The sequence below is a fragment of the Cryptococcus neoformans genome, chromosome 5 (genome assembly GCF_000149385.1).
Source record: "Cryptococcus neoformans var. neoformans B-3501A chromosome 5, whole genome shotgun sequence".
NCBI lineage: Eukaryota > Fungi > Basidiomycota > Tremellomycetes > Tremellales > Cryptococcaceae > Cryptococcus > Cryptococcus deneoformans.
Genome location: NC_009181.1, coordinates 1304870 through 1320032, shown reverse-complemented (window position 1 = coordinate 1320032; position 15163 = coordinate 1304870). Strand labels below are relative to the sequence as shown.

At 50.2% G+C, this 15163-nt stretch overlaps 5 protein-coding genes across 5 annotated transcripts; 3 read left to right on the top strand and 2 right to left on the bottom strand.

The window, feature by feature from the left end:
* Nucleotides 1–507: 507 nt before the first annotated feature.
* On the top strand, nucleotides 508–3090 carry CNBE4890 (hypothetical protein; the record flags this gene model as incomplete). The annotated part of the gene is made up of 8 exons (XM_770123.1): nucleotides 508–1404; nucleotides 1460–1862; nucleotides 1916–2003; nucleotides 2078–2269; nucleotides 2345–2564; nucleotides 2659–2751; nucleotides 2820–2871; nucleotides 2939–3090. The coding sequence occupies 8 exons, from the start codon at nucleotides 508–510 to the stop codon at nucleotides 3088–3090; spliced, it is 2097 nt and encodes a 698-aa protein (XP_775216.1).
* A 454-nt stretch (nucleotides 3091–3544) lies between these two features.
* Nucleotides 3545–6235, bottom strand: CNBE4880 (hypothetical protein; the record flags this gene model as incomplete). The annotated part of the gene is made up of 6 exons (XM_770122.1): nucleotides 3545–3753; nucleotides 3861–4001; nucleotides 4063–4234; nucleotides 4292–5617; nucleotides 5664–6111; nucleotides 6162–6235. The coding sequence occupies 6 exons, from the start codon at nucleotides 6233–6235 to the stop codon at nucleotides 3545–3547; spliced, it is 2370 nt and encodes a 789-aa protein (XP_775215.1).
* A 628-nt stretch (nucleotides 6236–6863) lies between these two features.
* Nucleotides 6864–8280, bottom strand: CNBE4870 (hypothetical protein; the record flags this gene model as incomplete). The annotated part of the gene is made up of 5 exons (XM_770121.1): nucleotides 6864–7717; nucleotides 7770–7870; nucleotides 7925–7978; nucleotides 8043–8110; nucleotides 8164–8280. The coding sequence occupies 5 exons, from the start codon at nucleotides 8278–8280 to the stop codon at nucleotides 6864–6866; spliced, it is 1194 nt and encodes a 397-aa protein (XP_775214.1).
* Nucleotides 8281–9825: 1545 nt separating this feature from the next.
* On the top strand, nucleotides 9826–11795 carry CNBE4860 (hypothetical protein; the record flags this gene model as incomplete). Its single annotated transcript, XM_770120.1, has 4 exons — nucleotides 9826–10524; nucleotides 10580–10908; nucleotides 10960–11091; nucleotides 11144–11795. The coding sequence occupies 4 exons, from the start codon at nucleotides 9826–9828 to the stop codon at nucleotides 11793–11795; spliced, it is 1812 nt and encodes a 603-aa protein (XP_775213.1).
* Nucleotides 11796–12812: 1017 nt separating this feature from the next.
* Nucleotides 12813–14838, top strand: CNBE4850 (hypothetical protein; the record flags this gene model as incomplete). The annotated part of the gene is made up of 4 exons (XM_770119.1): nucleotides 12813–13541; nucleotides 13600–13928; nucleotides 13979–14110; nucleotides 14166–14838. 4 exons carry the CDS (start codon nucleotides 12813–12815, stop codon nucleotides 14836–14838), a joined length of 1863 nt encoding a protein of 620 aa, XP_775212.1.
* Between the last annotated feature and the right edge of the window lie 325 nt (nucleotides 14839–15163).

The window sequence follows — 15163 nt, the reverse complement described above, 5'->3', positions numbered from 1 at the left end:
AAGTGGGACCACCGTGAACAAGGTTTGGGGAGGCAACGAGTATAATTCGATCAGCGGAAAAAGGATCAGAACGTTACGAAGGGGAAGGGGAGATAGATGTATTGTTCGGAGCAGATTAAAAGTTGAGAGGAGAGGAGGCGATGGCTTGTACGTTTTGAAAGGGTGAGAAATTTGGGCTCCCGGAAGGTTTTTCTGGACTGTCGGCTGTGCCTGCAGATCTTACTCTTGCTGCGGGGCTGGGGAGCCCCGCCTGGGCCCCGCCCAATGACAAATGAGGCTAGTAGTAGGCGTGGGAATTTAGGCGAGAATGGCGGGCTAAGCTGTTAGGCGTCTCCGGGTATGGCTTCAGCCGGATTTGTTTGTCTTCGGCCTTGTGCGAAGAGACTCGCGGTTCGTCCGTCTGAACATTTGGCATTTGACCACTGGCACAGCAGCCTCAGCGAGTGACCACGGCCATCGACGATAGTAGACTTCCCATTGCTGCATATAAGAACATCTTAAACCAACATGTCCAATCAAGAGGAAAAGCCTCTCTGGACTCCAACCGACCCCACAAGCACGCAAACGCATCTGTTCCTCTCGCACATCAATAAGATCCACTCCCTCTCACTCACCACCTACGCCGACTTGTGGGAGTGGTCATGTGCCCACCGCTCAGACTTTTGGTCCGCCCTCTGGGACTGGGAACACGTTATTGGAGACAAGGGGGTGAAAGAGAATGGCAAGGTGGTAGACGAAGACAAGACGCCCGAGGAGAACCCACCATGGTTCACCGAATCATCCCTTAATTGGGCTGAAAACCAACTTCGGCACGCCAAATCCCGACCCGATGATATAGCCATAATCCAAGTATGCGAACCATGTTCAACCTATGTCCCTTCTATCAAACAGATCACCCAATTTGAACTTTACTCACTCGTCGGAAAAGCGCAGCGATCCCTGAGAGCAGCTGGCGTGGGCAAAGGTGACAGAGTCGCATTCTGGGGTGGAAACTGCCTTGAGGCGGTCGTCACTGTCCTAGCCACCTCTTCCCTCGGCGGGATTTTTTCTTCTGCAGCGGCAGATTTTGGCATTGACGGTGTCGTCGAGCGTCTCGAGCAAATCCAACCCAAAGTACTCGTCGTCACTAACGGTGTCATATATGCCGGGACCCCACGCCCACTCTTACCACGCGTAGCACCTCTGCTTAACATACTGAAGAATCCGCCTAGTGTCGTAGTGAGCGTAGACCATCTCCCAGAGGAATTGGTACCGACGTTCGCAGAGGTCAAGGAAAAATTGGTGAGGTGGGACGATTGGCTGGATCAAGAAGATGGGGAGGTGGACTTTCTGAGGATGGGGTTCGATGAACCCATATGGATTTTATTCTCCAGCGGAACTACGGGGAAACCCAAAGCTATCGTTGTACGTATCCATCCTGCCCTATTCACCCAAAAGCTGAACGACAAAACGGTTCTAGCATCGTCAAGGCGGAATGCTCCTCGACTCTCTCCGTGAACACCATCTCGCAGGCGACATTTCCTCCTCCGATATCTTCTTCTATTACACCACTCCGGGCTGGATGATGTTCCAATATCTTATCTCCGGCTTGGCGACGGGCGCTACAATTGTATTGTATGAAGGTTCCCCGCTGAAACTGCCTTCTCATCTTTGGTCATTGATTGATGACCTCGGTATCACTGTTTTCGGAACGAGCGCAAAGTGGATAGAGCAGGTGGAGAAACATTATCCTGACGTAGGGAAGAACCATGATTTGAAAACTTTGAAACAGATCCTGAGTACTGGAAGCCCATTACCAGGGAGACTATTTGATTTTATATATGAAAAAGTGAAAAAGAACGTCTTGGTTGGCTCGGTGACAGGTATGTCTTGTCCCGTTGTAAAAAGCTGCACAGGAGCTCATCCCAGATTCTAGGCGGTACGGACATTTGTTCAGTCTTTGCGGGGCGTAACACCTGCCTCCCAGTCTTTCGGGGAGAGATACAATCGCGCATGTTGGGATTGTAAGTCGTCCCTGTCCCCCCCTTTCCCCCCCCCTGTCTCCTCGGATAGCTGATAAGTCAATTCTGCGGTTTAGCGCACTTGATACAGATAGCAACTCTGATCACGCAGGAGAACTCATCTGCCACAAAGCTTTCCCGATTGAACCACTTGGATTTTGGCCTTTACCCGGATACGGCTTTGACGAGGCACAAGTTGAAGAGGCGAAAAAACGGTTCAAGGACAGTTATTTCAAAGGAGATAAAGGGATTTGGTACCATGGTGACTAGTAAATCTTTTCTCCCCTTATTTCTTCTTCCAACGGACAAAGGCAGAGGGGCTAACTCTATGCTGTCCTATCAAGTGTCCAGATAACGCCATCTCGATTAGGAAACGGCGGGGGCTTGATCATGCTCGGCCGTTCCGACGGTGTCCTCAACCCAGGAGGTATCCGTTTCGGACCGACAGACATCTACTCTGTGCTCGAAAACTTGACGTTTGCCAAAGAAGGTGTGGAAGAGACATTGGTGGTCGGATTGATGTGTGATGGTGGAGCGGACGAAAAAGTTGTTTTGTTTGTCAAGGCGAGTTTTTTTTTTCTTTTACAGTGCTTTTGGACACTGTGGATTGGAGTCTGGATTAAGAGCGCGGGAACTGACAGATGGATGAAACGTGTAGATGCGAGGAGGCAAGGAATTGGATGATGGCCTATTGGCAAAAATCAGGGCCAGTATAAGGACAGCGAGAAGTGCTAGGCATGTGCCGGCAAAGGTTCGTACCGTATTATCCATTGAACGCCCCCCCCCGCCCCCCCCCCCCTGCTGATGATCCAACGATAGATCATACAAGTGTCAGATATCCCGGTTACACTCACTGGCAAACGGGTTGAAGGTGGGATAATCGCTATTCTTTAGTACGCCAGCGAATTGACTGACGACCTGTTGAACGATGATGATAGTGCCAATTCGAAAGGTGATCAATGGTGCACCCATAAGTAGCATCAATCCTTCAACGTTGCAAAATCCGGAATGTCTGGAGGAGTACGCACAGCTGGGTAAGAAGATGCGAGAAGAAGAGGGGATGGGTGCTGGTGCATTTGCACAGTGTTAATACTCTACTCGTACAGCAGAAAACCAAACGTTAATTCAATACTGTAAATGGCCTGATGTCACAGATCTTTTACCACATCTATGAGCCAAATTTGATCGAAATCCTGGAGTTGACTGCAGTTGAAAGAGTAAAAAGAGATTAAAGGCCATGAAAAGAACATGAACACTACGCCCCTTGTTTTGAGACGACTTGCTTTGTTGGCATAAATGATATCCATTGAAAGAGTTTAAAATGCTACTTCCTCTCATCTCCTTACTCCTCCCTTACGTCCTCCTCCAGAATAAACCATGCTTCCTTCCACCCTGCATTTCCTATCAGCTCTTTTGCCCCCCTCGAAATGCTCTCTTCCCTCTTCCGCTCCATCCCACGCAAAGTTTATCCTCAAAACGTTTGCGCCCACACCTACTTATCTTCTCGCATGATGTCAACGCTAACATCAGAGGACGAACGACTTTTATCCTTGAGTCTGTCCATTCTGCTGAGGACCTCCTTGTACCACACCACCTGGTCCATTGGGCGTAGAATGGGCTGGTGACATTTGTACAGGTGGCGGCGGAGGAGCTTGCTGGTGCGGGTGTTGGCCTTGATGCTGGTGCTGGTGCTGGTGCTGGAACTGCGGTTGAGCGGGAGAAGGACCAGAAAAAGGGATAGTGTGTTGTTGTACTGGATAAACGTCATTCTGGTCAGCATGATCGGCCTTTCACATGTAAAAAGAAGAAAAGAAGGGCAAGATGCATGCATGTGAGGAAATAGAGAAGGATGAAACGTACAGGGAGTCTGATGCGGCATAGGAGGCATTTGATTGGGGTAGAACATTTGCGGACCACCGGGTCCTGGGCCTGGCCCAGGACCAGGACGTTGAGGGTTATGAGGGAACTGTTGCATCTGAGGAGGGAGGAAAGCAGGGTTTTCTGAAAAAGTCGTCAGTCGTTCGCGCTCAAAAAAGAAGAGGTGAAAGAGGAAGAGACGCACGAGGCATGCCGTTCTGGAAGTACATTGGCATATTGGGTTGAGGTCCGCCGGGCATCATATGCTGAGGAGGTTGACCCATCGGTTGACCTGGGTGAGGAGAGAAATGCGGGCCTGGGGAGAACATGGGGTTCTGCATACCCCCTGGGACGCCGTATGGTGGAGGCATCCCGGGCTGGAAAACCACATTCCCGTCAGGCATTGAATCGGAATCTGTGAGAAAAAGACTTACTTGGAAACGACCATAGGGAGGGTAGTTGGGGGGCATCCCAGGCATCATGGCAGGTTGAGCCGGGTGAGGGGAGGGTGAAGTCGGGTCATCTTCAAACTGCATCTGCATCTGCGGCGGAGCTGCGGGGCTCATAAAGGGTGGAGGAACGCCAACCTTTCTACCAGGGTAAGGCCATCCGGTCCCAACAGTGTTGGGACGCGGCACAGGTCCATGCTTCCATGGATTGAAATCCTCTCTCGCATTGATATGTGTTTTTTCGGGAAGCTTGTCTCGGAAGAAGGCATTTCCTTTCGGGGCTGTGGCGCTAGCACTCGCATTCGAGGGTCCTGCAGAGGGTTGATTAGGGGCGATAGAAGGGCTAACGGAAGGTTGACCAGGCTTGAAGGGGGCAGCATCAGCCCTAGGTTTAAATACGAATGTGCTCGCGGTAGGGTTGAGCTTGGTGGCTTGGGATGCAAGACTGCCGTTGGAAGGTGCAGGGGAAGTGATGAGTTTTATATCCTGTGTGGCAGACTCTGGTACGGGTACCGCGGGAGCCTTCCGCTTGGCGGGGTTGAACGGTGGGATCTCTGGAATCTTCATCACAATCTTCTTCGGCGGAGCGGGTTTGGGTGCATCGGACTTCACGGAGTTTAAGGTAGCAGGGGATTTGGCAGGTGAGTCTTTCGCGATGGATGACTTGCGTTCCTTTGCTGCTTGAAGGGCACTCGTAGCTTTCGCCTCGATATCTTTCTGCTTTGCCTCGTCCTTTGAGAGGATAGGTAAAATATCTTTGGGCAAAGGGAGGGGCACTTTGAAGTTAGCCTGGAATTTTTTAAAGTCTGCAAGCTGCTTTTCCTTTTCAGACTTCAGGACCGATTGCTTCTTCGCCTCGACCTTTTCTCGCTCTGTCCCAACAAATTGCCTCCACTCGTTGACTACACCGCTCAATTCGGGCTTTGTCTCGGCCGTTACACTTGCACCGTTGACCGTTACCTCGATGTTTTCAGTGATGGGCCTGACAGTCGTACCAGTAACCTTCATTGCCGGAGCTTCGGGCTTGCTCCCAACAGGGTCATCACTGATCCTTCGCTCGGGAACTGGAGGGGCGGTTTCAAGAGCAGCGGGGGAAGCTGTTTTGGCAGGAACTGGGGTGCTGCCATTGGTCTTGGACTCGGAAGTAGGATCAGGTCGAAGAGTGGCAGAACTTTGGCCCATAGCACGTCGAGCACTGGGAGGGACATATGCGTTTGGAGCGCGACTGACGCCAGAGTACTTTTCCTCTTCGTCTCGAGTATCGGTCGCCTGACCTCGCTCCTCTGCAATATGCGCATTCTTACTCGTTTGCTACAAGTCCATCAGCAAAAACACACATCTCATGGAATCTACCCACCCCCATGATCTGTTTGGCCAACCTCTCTGCTTCCTTCTCCCGTTTATGGAAATCGGGTCCGGACTTATTCAACTTGGTGGTATACAGCTCCTCCTTGAAATCCGTCTTGGCACCAAACAACCTCTCATTAGTCTCAAACTGATCCCATGTGATGTTGTTGGTTGTACCAAATGTCTCAAAGTCTGCGTTCCCGCTCTCACCGTTAGACAGAGGCGGAGGTGAAGGACCATCAGGGACCCAAGGTTGAAGTTCGCGCTCGACAGGGCCGGCGGTCCGGGAGATGTCGGTATCCGTTTGGAAGCCTTTATGCTCACCGTGGACAATCTTGAGATCATGCATGTGGTCGTTAATGCTCATTCTAGGAGTCGGGCTTTGACCCAAGGCAGGGGAACCTCCGCGAGAGTGAGGGAAACTGCCTGCAGGGGGTCCGTTGCGCCAAGCACCTCGTCTGTTCTCGTCAGCGTCGATTACGCAGGATGGTACGAATCGAATGCCCACCTGGCAGAACCTCCTTCCATACCTCCTCGCCCACCGCGGTTTCCGCCTCGTCCTCGTCCGCGCTCGTTAGACATGTTGGGTCGTGACAGTCTAGGTGGGTGGTGGTGGTAGGTAGACGGCGTGCGCTGGAGATGGTTAGCTCATGTATAGCTAACGCCAACGGCTAGGTAGGTGGCAAAAGGAAGGAAGAAAGAGAGAGGAGAACACGTTACGAGAGAAGGTTCGTAATTGAGTGCGGTCGCGGAGGTGGACCGGACAGGGGGATCGGAGGCGCCCGGCCACATGGGAACGACTTACTCTGTATGCTCAGTGTACCCCTGGATGGGGTGCTACGCTGTGGGAAGGTAGAGAGCGTGCGTTGTGCGACGTAGCTGTGGTGTGGCTGGCACAACTTGTTGGCCAGAAGAGCAGCCTTCCTCCCCCCTCACAGCTCGCCCACGCGCATAACGTGATGCTCACCGCCCGCTGCCCACCGGCTCTCGCCATCCGCGCTCACTCGTCCACTTCGGCGTTATCACCTGTGGCACTTGCCAGAATGCGTTCGTCCCTATAGCGTCCTCCAAACATATGAGATATGGTGCGTCCTGGCAGGGATTGCTCAAAATGCTTTGAGATGACAGACAACTCTTGTTCGTACATGCTTCTATACAGGACATGCTCTTGCAGTCCTTTCCCGATTCTTTTTAAATGTATGGCTACAATCTAGCACCAGCTCCACATCTGACTTTCAAGCAAAGTGCCCTTTTCCTCCTCAGGCCCGTACCACGCCACACCCAACAAATGTCCGTACATCTCCTGCCTTCGTCCGACCCTTACTTCCCTATCAGGCAACTGCTGCCAAGCATGCACTAAATTACTTGACAAACTGAGATCCCAGACCCAGCCTTCTTCCTGGCCCGCATCGGTAGCAAGCATGTCAAACGCCTGAAGCACAAAAGGCAGCTGGTGAGAATCGAGGTTGGAAATATGTGTAATGAGAAAACGTTCGCCGATTGGAGGACAGGTAACGGCAAAAAGAACAATGGCGTCGTCTGACGGTTTGCCGGAAGGTGATTTGATGCGGATGCCGACAGGCAACGGAGAGGGGGTCTTTTCCATCCAAGAGCCTTTGACAGGTGCGAAAGAAAGAACACCTGGCGTTGATGGATCTTGAACAAAATATGCCCTACGGGAGGTATCGGTCTTCCTCAACTTTTCCTGCATGGCCTCGGAGAGAATTTGACCGATCTCTTCCAAATCATCTTCAAAAAGAAAGTTGAAGCCTTCTGTAGAGCCTGCCGCAGGATGGAAAATCTTCCATATCAATTCAGTATTTTGAGAATCTTCAACGAGCCAGCCAGGTCGTTCAGCACCCATAGAACAACGGGAGTAAAACTTGGAGCCGATGTCGGACCATAGCACAGACCCGATAGCTTTCGGAAGACGGGAAGACACTTCTTCAGCCACTGGAATCACGGGTTGATCTTTGCCCCAAGAGTCAGGGATGGGTGGAAGTGTATTGGCAGGCGCGATATGGCGGTGGAGCAAGCTGAGGAGACGAGTTGCGAAACCTTGGCCTATCAAGACGACTTCATCAGACCGGATCCTCACCAAGCACAATGAGCTTACGGAGGTGATGCTTTGGCGTCACCACTGAGGCAATACCATACACGTATCCTTCCTCAATGTCACTGGCACCTTGGTGCTTCACCCAACCCTTGCGCCGGTACCTGTCCGACCACATTAGCAAAAATCAAGACACGCATAGAGCTATGAATGCTTACGTCTCACATCCAGCATAGATGTCCCCCTCGGGATCATCGTTTCGAACCAGCACCCTGGTAAGAACGATATATCAGCGATACTTTTCCTACGCATATCTGCAAATCGAGTGTTCCTCACCATGTCACCAACGCATCTTTCCCCCACGCAGCTTCCTTTCTCTCCTTCTCGTAAACCTCCCAATACTCCTAGTTTACATCAGCTGGTATTCTGGCCTATAAATCGACTTGCGACCGCTTACTTCCCACGACTGCTTCCTGCCCCACATGACGAATCCAGCCCGCGCATGCTGCTCGGCCTGGGCCGGATTGGCAGCTTTGATAGTAAATTCTTGGAGGTGATCGCGAGAATCGGACATGGTGGCAAAGTTTATCTGGAAGCAAGGGATCCGTCTAGCTATATGGGCAGCTTAAAAGAAACAAGAGCAAGAGACTATCAGTTCGTAAGCATTGGTTGAAAGCAACGCTCAAAAAGGGCGCTAGCTGACATCACTTTGAAATCGGCCATGTGAATTGCCGGCAAGAAGTCGGCAGAATATGCGGCGGACGCCGAGAAACCGAATTAAACTCGGGAGTAAAAATAAAGTACTTGCCACTGATTACTTGTGGATCTGGAGAGACACAATGCCCTGAAAATGTAGTTTCGGCGGCTACTCAGTATGAAGGCTGAAGATGATACGAGAAAAGTACTCCGGCTATCTTTTGACTCCTTCTCCATCCCAACCTTCGAACAACCCCTGACCGAGGACAAGAGTGTGTTATTTATTGCCTCCTCATGTCAGCCTCCGTCAAGGTTCGTTGGCGTGATGGACTTAAATAGGTGAAGGGACACTCAAAGACAGGAGAACGTACGGGAAAGATCATGTGGAATATACCCCAAATGATTGATCATTTTGATGGTGATGAGGAACCACCGCATGCCTTCCGAAGTGAAAGAAGTCAAAATAATGACGTTGTTGCTACCGGCCCGAATAATTATGAGCCAGAAAATGCAATCAGGTCGAAGTGTAACTTTTCAAGATAATTACCTGCGGATAAGGAGCCAACATAAGAAGTAATCTGAATGCAGAATCAAGGCCAAACAATGGAAATATATGGAATACTTCCCCGCTCTCGTCCTTCATTTACGTTCATCGCTCGCCTGCAATCATTATTACATCAATCCTCCGTGTTCCACGATCTGACGATGGTTGTAGATGGCCGATAAACAATCCGTACCTTTCCTCAGTCCCCAATTGTTTCGGGCTTTTATTATGTTCGCAATCTCGTAACAAAGAAATCCAACATGGCAGACGTCTTTCACCATCTGTCATCTTCGACCCATCCTTCTCCATCATCAGTCCGAAGCCCGTCAGGCACAGAATAGAGTCAGCGGCCGTTTGCTGTCTACAATCCACATTTTTTATGCGTTTTTTGTGCAGTCTTTGTTGGTCATATGCCTCCCTTGCCTTGATGAGCACCAACCACACGTATTCCACGCATGGCACGCACAGCCAACAAAATGGAGTCAACGAACGAGCCGTCTCCTGCCATTTTATCGTGTCGTCGACGTTTTATTTCGCGGCCGTCAAAACGCTGCCCGCGTCAGGGCCACCGGGAAAGCCGCACAGAAGTTCTTATCACCCCCTAAGATCCCTGACGAATTCCTGGGCTTGTGTGCCTCGGCGTCAGCCGAAGCGGTAATGCCTATGGTTCCTGAGAGGCGATTTGTAGACTCCGTCTTGTGTTGTCCGTCCGTCAGTGGGTGTAGTGGTAAAACAGAAAAGCTCGCTGGCCTCCCTTGTGCCAACTGTTACGCTGGTGGAACATCTTGTTAGAAATAGTCAACATCGCTTTCCCAATCCTTTCTTTCTGCGATCTTCTCTCAAACTCAGTGTAACAACGAACGGTCCACAACGCGCAAGATGTCCGCAATCCGACCGATCATGAGACCTTTTCGAATGACAACTCCTTTTCGACAATCTTCTAGCTTCCGCCAGCTCAGGATTACCTGGGCTCCTTCCTTTGGCGCTGGAAGCAGCCGTTGCCTCACAATCGGCCTTTCTCCTTCCTCTGGTTCTGGGTCCAGCTTTCGCCGCCGACTCCTTTATCCCCTTGCTATCCTCCCTGTTGGCTTGCTCTTACTCCCTGTCCTCTCTGCCGACTCTGAGCCAGATGCCATTCCTGTGCCCACTTCTCTCTCCACTTCTACGACCTCCGAGCTTCTCCGGACTTGGTTCGTCTACGCCATCATCTCTATGCCTGGCGTTGTTGACTACTCTCCTGCCGTTCTTAACTTCTTTATCAACTCTTCTTTACGCGGCCCCACTGAATGGTTCGTCCGACACACCTTTTTTGGCCAATTCGTCGCTGGTGAGACTGTAGAGGGATGTATGCCTACTTTGAAGGCTTTCAGGGAGAGGAACGTTGGTGCCATGTTAAACTACTCTGCCGAAGTAGACGAGTCGCAGTTGACCGAGACTGCTCCTTCCAAGGAGGAAAGGAACAGGAAGGAGAGAGAAAAGAAGTTTGAGACTATCATCACTGCTTTGGAGGCTGCTGGAGAATATGAAAGAAGCTTGCCCGTTGACCAGAGAGGTGTTACTGGTTTCGCTCTAAAGATCGTGCGTTCGTTCCTTGGCAAAATCGAAGAAATATGTACTAATATAAATCCTCTAGACTGGCCTTATTGACCCCAACATCCTTGAAAGAGCTTCGTACACCCTTCTCCGATTACGTCCTCTTGCCAAGTCCAATTCTCCCACAGCCCCCAACACTCATCTTTTCGTCCCCTACCCTGGTACTCCCGAAACCCTGGACCGGCAAGTCGTTGCCCGTACTCCCGACCTTAAGCTAGGTGATGGCAAGGAGCTCCTTGCTTTGAAGGGCAAGTGGGATGACATGGGTGTTTTGGAAAAGGATCCTGGATTGCAAGAGGGTGACCTTGAGGAGCTTAGACAGTTGTGGTACAAGTTGCAGAAGATTGGTCACAAGGCTAAGGAGAACGAGTGAGTTGATTGAACCCAGGCCATCATATTTGTAATGCTGACAGATCTCAGCATCATTCTCTATGTTGATGCCGAGTACACTTGGTACCAGCCAGCTTTGGACGCATACACCCTTCTTCTTTCTCAAGAGTTCAATCGACCTCCCACTTCCAAAGAGGAGACCTGGACTGGTCCTCTGATTTAGTGAGTTCTTCTTTCGAGTGTCTCCCTTTCATCCTTAACTAACCCATTGCAGCGGTACTTATCAGACCTACCTCTGCCGTCAACCCACACACCTTATTCACGCCATACAACACGCCGAAGCCAACGGCTACGCCCTCGGTGTCAAGCTCGTCCGTGGTGCCTACTTTGAGCAAGAACGCAAGAAGTGGTCCGACGAGGGCCGTGTCGGTGCCGCTCCCATCTGGCCCAACAAATCTGCTACTGACGTCGCTTACAATGGCTCTATCTCCACCATCATGACCACTCTCGCCTCCCAACTTAAGTCTCCCCACCCCGAACTCGCTTTGAGCGTTGCGTTCGGTACCCACAACCCTGAGTCTTGTGATCTCGTCTGTGAGAACTTGCTCAGGAACGGTCTTGCCAAGGAAGTAGGGGAAGCGAAGATGTTGAAATTGAGAGAGGACGTGCGGGGCAAGGTTAGGATTGCGCAGTTGCTGGGTATGAAGGACGACCTCACAGATCGTATGGCCAGAAAGTTCGTCAATGATGGCAAGCCCGTTGCTCTCAAATACATGGCATACGGCAAGCTTTCAGAGGTTATGCCTTACCTTGGTAGGCGGGCGATTGAGAACAAGAGTTTGATGAGCGGTGATCACGGTGCAGCAGCAGAAATGAGGCGAGTGGCGGCCGAGTTAAAGAGAAGATTTTTTGGTGGCTCAGTATAAGGCGCTCAAGTGGAAATGTAAGGTGTAACAGAGTCCCGTCAGTAGTATCCGTCATCTTTTGGGGGTTTCTTGTGTTTAGATATAGACTGCCATGTACTGTACAATGCATAATTACAGCTATTACAGAAGTTGCGGCATCATGATGCTGGTATTATATCGTACCAGTAATTTTTTGTTTGAATGGAGCGACACCTTGGGGAATGGACTTGGTATATGATGGGTTTTGGTGTATATTATCTATAGTAATGGGGCATTCCTAAGGTTCACGCAGTCGCACATTTGGTTTTGAAAAGGCGAGTCAAACATCTCCTTAATAACAGTAGCCACAGTTGGTAAGAGAATGGGATACAGCTGATCTTCCGATAGTTTCATCGTACAGAGACATAAATGAATCTTTTTACGTAGTGCTTGCAACACGGCTCTCTCTTCTTCTCTTTATTCAGTTATTAACGAGTAAGTCTTACATACACTACTGCCCACATATCATGTTGACAGCACATATCCTGTACCTTGCCACATGGTTCTTGCGACTCCGGAATCAGTCCTCAGATGGCGCATAGGACTGACGAAAATCATGTCAAGATATAAATGATCGATCGGTCGTTCGTGACAATTCCTTCGTTAGTGACGGAACAATTACTGCGCACCCTGCACGATACACGTCGGCTGTTCCGAAAATTAAAGCCGCCACACTCGGCTTTTTCTTCTAATACCGCGATAAGATACTGCCATCACGAGATAGCAGCGGGCGGCATGTGCCTGGATCCTGGGAAGCTACGTAGAAGAGGCAGCCTTCCCTCTTCGAACTCCGTCCGAGGGAGCTTTCAATGCCGTGAACTGACCACGGTGATAAAGCGGATTCGTCCACTAGTCAATTTTGGCCGAGGCCGCCTTGGATTAGAGTTTGCCTTATTATCTGTGTGAATTACGCACAGCTGCGTGCTTGGCATATATAAATATAGTGAAGAAATGTGAATCATGATCTGTCAGATCATCGTCAACCAAGCCTCCCTCAACATGCGTGCTTCCCGCTTCGTGATCCCATCCACACAACCTGTCCGTTTTAGAAGGCAGTTCAGACCAGCTTGGATACCTTCACTTGGGACTGGTTATGATAGTTGTTGTGTATATTTCACCACCACTTCTTCCTCCATTTCTTCTGATTCTGGCTCTGAATCGGGCCCTAGCTCTGGTTTTAGCTCCCGCCGCTTCCGTCGTCGTTATCTCTACCCTCTCGCATTTCTCCCGGCCGGTTTTCTTCTTGTTCCCACTCTCTCAGCTGAGACCGAACCATTTCCTGGTGCTGGCTCCTCTTCCCTTCAAATCGCATCTACAGCCCAGCTTCTTCGAACATGGCTAGTTTACTCGCTCATTTCCTTCCCAGGCGTCGTCGACTACTCTCCAAAGATATTATCCATCCTTATTAATTCTCCTTTGCGCCTGCCCACAGAATGGTTCGTCCGGAACACTTTCTTCGAGCAATTTGTTCCAGGTGAGACTGTGGAAGACTGCATTTCGTCTTTGAAAGCCCTGCGCACTAGGGGGATAGGGGCAATGTTAAACTACTCTGCTGAAGTTGATGAATCTCAGTTACAAGACGATAATACTTATGGAAAGGAGGCAAGGCGCCAGAGAGAAAGGAAGCACAGGCTAGAGCAAGTCATGATGGCATTGGAAAAGAGTGGAGAATATGAAAGAAGTCTGCCTGTCGAACAAAGAGGTGCCACCGGCTTCGCTCTCAAGGTTGTGAGTTTTCAAGATGTTTCTTTCGATGAACAAGAGTGGACGGATAATGCTCTTTCAGACCGGTATCGTTGACCCCAATGTCCTTGAGCGGGCCTCTTACACTTTGCTTCGTCTACGATCCCTGGCCGAATCCAGCTCCACTAACGCCCCAAACACCCCTCTTTTTGTACCTTACCCATGTACCCCCGAATCTCTCGACTGTCAAGTCCTTGCTCGTACAAAAGACCTCAATTTCGGCGATCCAAGAGAACTGTTCGCTTTGAAGGATAAATGGGATGATATCGGAGTATTGGAGACTGATCCAGGGTTGAAAGAAGATGATCTAGAAGTACTTAGCGACCTTTGGTACAATTTAAGGAAGATTGGGGAAAAAGCTAAAGAGAACGAGTAGGTACTTCCAGGTTTCCACTTTTTGGGTAATATCTGACCTCTTGAAGCGTTGTGCTCATCATTGATGCCGAGCACACATGGTACCAGCCAGCCTTGGATGGCTACACTCTCCTCTTGTCTGAAGTATTCAATAAGCCTCCAAAGTCAAAGAGTGAGAAGTGGAATGGCCCTCTTATCTAGTGAATTTCCCATCCTTGGTCATTTTCGAAAGCTAAATTGACCTCGCTGTTTTAGCGGGACCTACCAGTCATACCTACGTCGTCAACCAACCCACCTCATGCACGCAATCCAACATGCAGAGGCCAACGGTTACGCTCTCGGTCTCAAACTCGTCCGTGGTGCCTATCACCTCCAAGAACGCAAGAAATGGCTTGATGAAGATCGCCTGGGTGCGGACCCCATCTGGCCCAACAAGCCTGTCACCGATGTCTCTTACGACGGTTCCATCTCCACCATCCTCACCACCCTCTCTGATCAACTCAAATCTTTTCACCCCGAACGAGCGCTAAGCGTCATTTTCGGTACTCACAACCCCGAATCTTGTGATATCATCTGTGAGAATCTGCTTAAAAACGGCTTGGCTGAAAAGGGATCCAGTGGGTTGATGAGATTGAAGAAGGACGTGAGAGGTAGAGTCAGGATAGCGCAGCTGTACGGCATGAAGGACGACCTTACAGATCGCAACGCTGCTAGATTCGTTAACGACGGTCAGCCCGTCGCTTTCAAGTACATCGCCTATGGCAAGCTCGAGGAAGTCATGCCTTTCCTCGGTAGGAGGGCATTTGAAAACAAGAGCTTGATGAGCGGAGAGCAAGGCGCCGCTGGTGAAAGGAAAAGGGTTACTCAGGAGTTGTGGAGAAGGTATTTAGGGCGATCTTCTTCTATCGTCCCCGCTTGCGCAGCTTAAGTTGGACCAAGAATACTTTGGTCATATTATCTCTTGGTTGTCTTCAGGTGTTGAAGTATAAACGTATGAAAGTCAATATTGATATATAGGCGCGGTATGTCCTGGCAATCTTCAAAGATCCCCTCCTTCTAATTCCTGAGCGACAACCTCTGACAGCTGCAATGTCCTCCTTGGGCATCATGAGGACCCTATGATACGATCAGTTAAATCATGCCAGCTTCACTTCGCTCGCGGTCATGCCCGATTGAGCTGCTGAGATGGTATACAGCCTGCGATCAAGCGCATCGTTGTTGGTCTGGCAAAAGGTTTAATAGGTTGGTTACCT